This window comes from Gambusia affinis, linkage group LG23 (genome assembly GCF_019740435.1).
Source record: "Gambusia affinis linkage group LG23, SWU_Gaff_1.0, whole genome shotgun sequence".
In the NCBI taxonomy this organism is placed as follows: Eukaryota; Metazoa; Chordata; class Actinopteri; order Cyprinodontiformes; family Poeciliidae; genus Gambusia; species Gambusia affinis.
In genome coordinates this window covers 912971-921707 of record NC_057890.1, presented here as the reverse complement: position 1 = coordinate 921707, position 8737 = coordinate 912971, and the positions used below count along the sequence as shown (strand labels likewise).

Sequence of the window (8737 nt, the reverse complement as noted above, 5' to 3'; positions counted from 1 at the left end):
GATTTGATTTTGTTTTTTATTTTATGTTATCCTGTAGTAAAGTTACTTTTGTGAATTTAGACGTCCGTCAAGGTTATAGTTTTTATCCATTTATCTAAATGTTTTATTTTACGCAGATCCTGTTTTTCGACATATTTCCAGTCATTTGATTTTAAACTGTATGTTGGTTCACTTTTACTTAACCCTTTCCCCATTTTATTTATTTATTTATTTATTTATTTTTATGAAATTTGGTCCAGTTTGTCGACGCCTAGGGAGTCCTAAAAACTGGAGATCTTTTCAGTAGGCCAGCAATTAAAAATACCTGTAGTGGTAACTCCCTCTTCTACTCTTTCGAGTGGGAAGTTCTTCGCCTCTGCATCCAAAACAGGTTTGCTGGTTACAACCCTACTGTTTTATATGAGATAAAATACCAAGTGGTATTTATACCTCCACTCACTCTCACAATCACACCTTGCGGAAATTAAGCGCCTGTTTTCGCCGCCCTTTTCTCTTTTCTCGCCTACAACAGGACCGCACCGCGCAAAATTTTCCCACGGAATTTTGCGCAAGGACTTCGCACGCCCTTCATGGATTTTGTGCACTATTTTTTACCTGTTAAGAGTCTAGAATTCACAGGGTTTTCTATTCGCGCAATGACCCCCAGTCATTCGCCACTCTTTTAAACAAGAATCCACTCACCCTCCGTCTTTCCCTCGGAGTCTTCAACCTTCAGATCCCAGCAGGCAGGCCGAGCGCCAGACCTGGAACAGGTTCTGATAAGTTTCCACTAGGAAACCTGCCGTGCGCACAGATTTACTGGGGTCCACCACACCTGCTGGAATCCTTCTGGTATATTGACCTCCGGCTCTCGAAGGACCAAGTTAATGTCAGGTTTAAACACCTATTAAAACAAACACAGGAAAGACAAGAGAGTTAGATTCTTGTTCTCGTGAGGAGAACAGACAGAGATGTGCTTTCAGTTACAATCTCCTACCGCTCTGAAAACACATCTGCCTGCTCCTCTTTTTATTGCATTCAGGATCCCTCTCACAGAGGACGCTGCAACTCTCAAAGGGCGGGGAAAACAAATCATCACATAGTTGCAGCGCTAATGACAATCACTAACTAACACACACGGTACCTAAACACTAGATTATTCTGTTCCAGGCGCAGGGTTGAGCAGAGCACGTCGTATGTCTTCACGGCGACAGATTTATTGTTATCTAACAGATCAAGGAGGCAGAGTTTTCTGCAGGGCAATAAACTCTGCTGGAAGCGTTTGAAACATTCACAGAAACATTCTTTATACTAAGATCAAATGAAATTAAAGCATATAAGTCAAAACATTATAAAGGAACATGAAACAACAAATATTTGATAATACCAATAATACTATTTATTCAACACTATTTTACAGGCTTAACAGGCTGCAGCTAAAAGACCTAATTATTAAACATGCTAATACGTCAAGACCATAAATCTAAGACTTTTTAAGGATGCACAAACAACCTGAGTTAATCTTTACATCTTTATTTTGCAATAATAATAAGTATATAAAAGATGTAACAAATGTCAGATAACTACAGATAAAGACGAGATATTTTAATCCTTCACTAACGGCCCCAAGCATTGGCCTTCAAGTAAAGATCCTGTTCCTGTTCTGTGGTTTGAGACTGCAGTGTGTCATGTTGGTCAGTAAAGTCTGGGGATGATGTGAGGTTGGTCTCAGCCAGCACAGGACAGTAACCACCTGATCTTAATTGATTCTAGAAAGTCCTGTTTTGTGTTTCTTAGAAACAAACTGCAGCAGCAGAGTTCACAGCTAGAGGAGTTAGAGAGACAGAAAGCAGAGATTCATGACCTGCAGCAGGTGAGTCTGCATCTCTTTCTTCTTTTCTATGCGTTTTTGTTTTAATGGATTTGATTTCTATCCTGAATATTGTCTAAAACAACAGCAGAACCAGGAGCTCAGTGTCCAGCTGGGGGCGCTGTCGCGCTCTGAAGGCGAGCTGACGGACGCCAACCAGAGACTGAGGGAGACTCTGGACAGAGTGAGGGAGGAGGTGCGGGCGACCCGGGCCCAGGCGGAGCGGAGCCAGCATGAGGCAGAGAGGTGCGTCCGCTCGCTCTCTGCCCGCTTTCTGTGCGTCTCCACGTCTTCACGTGTGTGTGTGTGTGTGTGCGTGTGGCTCCACCTGCAGGACGGTGGAGGACCGGCGGGCCGAGTGGTTGGAGGAGAAACACCGGCTGCAGGAGCGAGAAGCGGAGCTGCAGCAGAAATACTCTCAGGCTAAAGAGAAGCTGCAGAGAGCAGCAGTGGCTCAGAAGAAGGTCAGTTGTTAAATCTGAGGATGTGGAGAGTTTTAGACACTCAGGCCGAAACGTGAACGCTGCAGCTGTTTGTCGTTTAGAGGAAACATCAGACGGAGAACAGAGAGAAGAAGCTGCACGACAAGATCCAGCTGCTGGAGGCTAAAATCGAACAGCTGGAGCTGGAAGCTGCTGCCGCCATAAAGAGGTGGATATCAATCCATCATGTCTGCAGCTCCTCTGTCACACATCACTTCTTCTGAATATTAATATTTCATTCTTCCAGACGGTCAGTGTTCTCAGAGGAGCAGGCGCAGCTGAAGCGGAGGCTGAAGGAGCTGCAGCGTCGGCACGACGACTTCCGCTGCCTCTTGCTGAGCGGTCAGGGCCCCGCCCTCATGACCTCCACGCTCTCCCTCGGGGTCGAAGGGCGACTGGCTGCTGACCTGGTGAGCTTCAGACCCTGAGGCAGCACTCAGGAGGAGGAAGGAAGCTCGGCGCAGGCTGAGTGTCGGGAAATGAACAAAATATGACGCTGAAAAAAAAGCAGCTGATGTTTCTTTTCTCTGGAACTGGAATGAGATTCTTTAAAAGAGGATCATGGAGGGAAAGTCAGTTTTTCTACTAATTGGAAGTTTAGAAAGACATTCTAATGTTGATGACGTCTTAACCTTTTTTTGTTTTGTTCATCTCATTACTCACTAGTTCAACTGAAGCCAAGGTTCTGGAACATGCATGGAAATTCCTACTTTATGGTGAAATGAAAGCATCACCACTGACCGACTGGGATTTAACGTCATCCCTGTTTAATCTGGAATAATCTAGTGCAGATTTTTCTAAGTATCGTAGATCATGTAGACAGAAGAAATAGCAATGTACAAAATGTATATTTAAATGTCCACACCGTCATAAAAACTAACCAGTAGATTGTAGATATTTGCCCTGATGTAGGCAGAGACTCTAAAGTTCTGACAAAACTCAAAGTATTCGACCCCCTGATTTACAGAAAGTGTTCTCCATGTTGAAGCTTTCTACACATTCAGCTGTGTGTGAAACACACTGCAGAGGAGATGATGGGGGTGATTGTGTGTGTCCTGCAGGAGGGAGAGTTCTCTCTGCTGCAGAGGAGACTGGAGAGTCTGGAGAACGCTCAGCAGCAGCAGCTGGAGGAACTGGGATCACTGGTGCAAAAGGAGCACGATGAACCTCCCAAACACGACCCCCTGACCCCTGACCCCTGACCCTGTCACTTTGGACTTATAAACATTTTGTAATCGGACGGTGCTTTTTCAAGTCAGGTGCATGAAAACAGTTTGCACAGATGTATTTTTCTAAAAAGTGAACCAGTTTCTTGTTTTTCTTCTTTGCCTAGAACAGAACCGACTCAGGATTCAACCTGTTTACATCTGGTTTAGACCAGGGGTCAGAAACTCACTGGTGCTCAACAGAACCTGCTTAACATTTTCAAATTTAGCTTATTTTATGGCTAAAAAAACAACAATTTTATATCATAGGAAAACTTAACTTTTACAGTAAATTAATGTTCCTTGTGGGAACAAGTCATATTTATGCAAAATGGAAAAATGCAATATACTTTACAAAATGTAAAAAAAATAAATTCTCCTGTGCCATTAAATGGTGTATGAAATATCATCAGCTTGCAGACCCTGGTCTAAACCACAGAGGAGGAAATAATTTGTATGCAGCTGTGACAAAAAGCACGACATGCTGCAACTTGCACATGAGATGATGTACAGATTGTTATTTTTGCTTGAACAATTACTCAGGGATCTTTGTGACTCATTTGTGGCTTCCTCTGTCTTAATGTGATATTAAATGCTACTGTTCGTCAGGTGACTTCTGTTTTAGCTCCTGAAACCTCCCAGAGTTTAGTTTCCATCGTCTCTCTGAGGCTTTAGAGCAGAAGATCCAGCCTGTTGGTCACAAACCTTCCCTGAACGTTAGCAGCTGATCTCTGAAGCAGAGTTTCAGCTCCATGTTTGCTGCAGGAGGCGACACGCGTTGCCAGTTCAGCGTTTGTCATCCTAGATGTGGAAGCAGCTCCTCCCTTCCTGTCGTAGTTCACGTCAGGTCAGCATTAGCGCTCAGTTCCAGGAGCAGCTCTTCAGTCCGTCAAACAAGTCTTTGACATGCTGCAGTTGCTCCAACAGCTCAGCGGGGGCGCCGTTACTGGACAGCTTCTCTTTAATCTGCGGAAAAATCCAGATCGATGTAATGTGAACTCATTTTCCTAAGATCCACCAACAATAAACACTAGATTTCCCGTCACTCGTGTTTGTGCAGCTTCTGTTTTGCTGGTCCTTTTTCAGTTTTCTGTTGGAAACATCTGGAAAGCTGATAAGAAAGAAGTCCTGCTCTGCAGAACAGAACCGGAAACAACAGGCTGACGTGAAGCAAAAGAAGCTCTACTCATTTCCTTTGCGCAGCGTTTCATGTGACATTCAGTTTCACAACTCGAGTTGCTGCTGCAGCTTTCCACATCTCTGACAGACGTGTGGAAACGGCAGCAGACTAACTACCGCCATAGTTTCAACACGTTCAGAATGTGAGTCCATGTCTCTGAGAGGTGGATTTACCAGAAGAGTAAATCTAATCCAGCAGCGTTTCCTGGCCTGCATTAGGCTGTTTGTGCTGCTGAAAGTCTCCCAATTTGGATTTGTTGTCTCCAGCAAAAATCAGATGGGAAGATATGTGGTCATTAAGAAAGCAAAAAGCTGCATTAGGTTGTGATTCTGCCCTCAGCTTCCAGTCTATCTGTTAGCAGTGCATTATGGTTCTAATCTGCAGCACAACTAATTAAAATGGGGATTTTTAACTAACAGTAAAAGCATCATGAAGCTGGAGCAGTGGAGCCGAGGTGGATGTGAGGACTGACCTCTGTGAAGTAGCGCTGTATGAATTTGAAGAGTTCTCTGAGGGCCGCCGCTTCATTGAACTCGCCTTCATGTTTCTGAAAAAACAAGAAAAAAAAAAAAAACAGAGGCCAGTCATCATGGCTGCCATGAAATCAATAGCCTGTAAACATCAGCCATCTCGTCTCTGTAAGTGTCACGACCTGATTAGTTCACTGCCTGAACCACTGGAGGAAATCTCATTCCCTCCTTTTGTAGAGTGAATTTGCCACTGACTCTTCATACTGTACCTTTGAGTTAATAGACATTTATTTTACTAAACTACACTCGAGGTTTGCTGAAACTACAAATATCAATATTTCACTATTATTGTATATATAGGGAGCTGAATTTCAATCAGTTCTTTAATGTATTCTAAAGCCCATCCTGCGTCGTTCTTCCGCTTTAAAATTAAGCCCCATTTTGTGTCGGCCTGCCCCTTTAAGTTCCGGTAGAAATCAGTTTATATACAGCCACATAGGATTGGTTTTGCACAACATTGTCTGTATAACCTGTAAAAGGATTCCTACAAGTCCATCATTGCTGCAGCGTTCACCGCTACTGGAAAAAAAAATCGTGCAAGTACGGATGCACGCATAAAAATGAACAGCTTTTCATCACATCCATAAAGTAATAATAGGGAGCTAAAAAAACTGAAGACTACTGAGTAACACAACAATCGTTACTCCTTCCTCGTGCCATTAGCTCTTGCTAATTTTAAAAAATTGTGTTTAGCGGTTTAGAATGAACAAAGCCAAGATTCTTGTTAGGTAAATTAATGCTTAGTGAAGCTGACTGTCAGCTGTGCTGACCCAATAACTACTGCCAAACATATATTCTCCATTGCAACTACGGCGGCCATTTTGGAAAAATATTCAGCAGAAAAGAAGAAACACAAGATCAAGAAAATAATATATGTGATTTCTATGGTTCAAAAACATGGAGGCTCTGATTTGATACCAAACATTCGATTGCAGAGCAAAAAATTATTTTCCATGACAACCATGGTGGCCATCTTGAAAACTCAAAAAAGTAAAAATATCAGTAAATCTTATTTGAGTGGGATTCTATCCAGTTTGTCTGACATCGGCAAATTTTGTTTTCTTATATGACCATGATGGCTGCCATCTTGATTTTTTCAGTGTCTAGTTTTTTCTTTTTCTCCTAAAAAAAGTAAGACATTGGGAACATCTCTGGCAGATGAAAGATTTTGCCGAAATATTTAATGACAAACATAAATTTCTCATTGGATTTGTGCAAAACTGGACTTTACCTTGGACTCTCCCTTCAGGAAGTCTTTAAATTCAGCATCGCTCACTGCTGGCTGCTCCCTGATCTGCTTATAGTAAGCCTTCACTTCCTGCTTGAACTTGGGAATGTCTTTGGCATAGAGCAGCTTGTTGGTTGGTGCATGCTGGAAAACATCAAGATTCATTAGAAGTCATTTTTTTTGCAGTCGTACCTTGGAGTCCTGCCATCTGTCTCAGCAAAATAAAAAGAAAAAAGACGGAAACAGCACTTCCTGTGATTGTGCAAAAGGAGACAAATGTGCAAAACATCTTCACCTTCCCCAGCTGGGTCTCGCTCAGAGAAAAGGAGTCCATGAAGGCCTGAGCGATGACCGACAGGCAGCCGTCCAGGTGAGGCGTCTTCTCCATGTCGAACACGAACTGCGGGTTTTTCAGGATGTTGATCCAGAAGCGCAGCGGCAAGCTGGTGTGGACAGAAGCAGCGTCTGTTTTAATTGGCTTCCTTAGAGGTCGTTACTGTCCAATCAGACGCCGGGAAGCTCATCCGTACCTGTTGGTCTTCCAGATGTGTCGGACATCTGGGTCGGTGATCTTCATGGTCTCTGCCTGAGCGTCCAGGAAGTCAAAGAAGTACTTGATGGCGAGGGGAGCTTTGCTCTGGGTCATCCCCCAGATGGACCTGAAGAGGTTCTCCACGTAGGAATGAACGGCCACCTTAAAGAGACAGGACAACACGGGATAATGCACGGCTCATACTGAAACGATCCAAACGTTGGCCGTTGTTTTAGCTGGTATCGGTTCTGCTGGTGCGGCTCTCTGTTTTGCGCGGGGAAAGTTTCCTCTTGCCTTGGTGGAGAGCAGCTTGGTCAGGTGCACTTCCTTCAGCTTCAGCTTCTTCCTCTCTGGGTTCTTCCCGTGGTCCTCCACCACATCGGGGTCAATCTGCACCACCACACCAAACCCTCACATCAGAGCCACGCAATGACTAACGCAGGTCCATTTGATAGAAAATGCAAACCGTCTCCTACCAAATGGAAGTATTTTCCACTGAAGTTTTCATCATCTAGGTGAGAAAAACAGATTGCAAATAATGATTTTTACTTGGAGCAAAACATCAGAAATCAGAGCGTCTTGCACACGAGGTCTTCATCCAATATAATATTCCACCCAATCAGGATGCTTTATCTCGTAGTGAGATTGTTAATAAGAATTATTTATTTAATATGTCAACTAAAATGAAGTCTAAATATTGTGACTCTAAGTATGCAAATGTTCTACAGGAAGTTTTATTTGCATATAAAGTATGTAAATGAAACTTCCTGACAAAAACATTTTTCAACCAGAAAGAATTTTTGGAAGATTTGATGCTAGAAAACAAAGACCAATAAAGACCTTTTAGTTACAGGAATGAGAAAAGCTGACAAAAGACTAGCAGACAAAAGTCATCAACAACCTGCAGAGTCATTGTTGAGGAAACTGCCTGGTTCAAAGTGCAGCAATGGAAAGTTGAGTGGAAAGAAGAAATATAGCAGAAAGATCTACAGATATTAATTAATAAATAATAATAATAATAATAATAAATCAAATTGACAGGGCCATTGCTAGGCATTTGGGTTCCATCGGCACAAATGTTTTGTGGGGCCTTTTTCTGACCTTTTCCTTTTTCTGTGGGGCCCTGAATGTTGCCGTCTCTGTGAGGCCATGTTCAAACACCAGACTGACAAATTAGAGATTAAAGTGCAGCAGATTAAAGTGCTGGGACTGACTGTCCCAGTGGGTCAGTCAGTCCTGAACCAGAGATGAAACCAGGAGCTTCTTAGCTCAGCTAAGGAGAAAAAAAACTGGACTGCTGCTGAGCAATGTTAGCAGTCTTCTGTTGTTTTTTTTTCCAGATGTAATAAATTTGATTTTATTTGGAAGGTTCTAGAGTCTGAAGGAAGAATTTAAGTTTTGTGTGTCCTCAGGCAGAATGGACGGTGGAAACATCTGCTGTGATCCACTGAGGTTTATCAGGTCTGACGTCAGCAGACTTTGATTCTTTAGACTCTAAAGGATCACAGTCATTACATCAACTTTTCAATGAGATTTTTTGATATTTCTGAGTTGAACAGACAGTAAAGTTAGCCCGATGTGTTGTGGGTATTAGGAAGCTGTGCGGTATATCAGAGTCTATTTTAGCAGTCATTTACTGCAGCTACTGTTTGTTGTGAGGAGGAGGCCTTTGCCTCAGAAGAAACTCTGAATTTAGAACATCAGAGATGAAGATGATGAAGATGATGATGA

The 8737-nt window shown here is 42.8% G+C and overlaps 2 protein-coding genes across 2 annotated transcripts in view; one reads left to right on the top strand and one right to left on the bottom strand.

The window, feature by feature from the left end:
• LOC122826788 (centrosomal protein of 83 kDa-like) overlaps positions 1–4606 on the top strand; it is a 4793-nt gene extending 187 nt beyond the window's left edge. Inside the window, exons 2-7 of the mRNA XM_044109095.1 lie at positions 1701–1852; positions 1938–2095; positions 2184–2313; positions 2394–2500; positions 2579–2741; positions 3393–4606. Of these exons, the coding sequence (XP_043965030.1) occupies positions 1701–1852; positions 1938–2095; positions 2184–2313; positions 2394–2500; positions 2579–2741; positions 3393–3533 (851 nt within the window). The 3' untranslated portion in view covers positions 3534–4606. The remainder of the gene's footprint in view (positions 1–1700; positions 1853–1937; positions 2096–2183; positions 2314–2393; positions 2501–2578; positions 2742–3392) is intronic.
• Positions 4366–8737, bottom strand: part of LOC122826077 (plexin-C1-like) — a 24662-nt gene continuing 20290 nt past the window's right edge. Inside the window, exons 25-31 of the mRNA XM_044107582.1 lie at positions 7483–7517; positions 7301–7396; positions 7005–7168; positions 6770–6917; positions 6478–6618; positions 5189–5263; positions 4366–4502 (exon numbers count right to left, since the gene is read on the bottom strand). Of these exons, the coding sequence (XP_043963517.1) occupies positions 4398–4502; positions 5189–5263; positions 6478–6618; positions 6770–6917; positions 7005–7168; positions 7301–7396; positions 7483–7517 (764 nt within the window). The 3' untranslated portion in view covers positions 4366–4397. The remainder of the gene's footprint in view (positions 4503–5188; positions 5264–6477; positions 6619–6769; positions 6918–7004; positions 7169–7300; positions 7397–7482; positions 7518–8737) is intronic.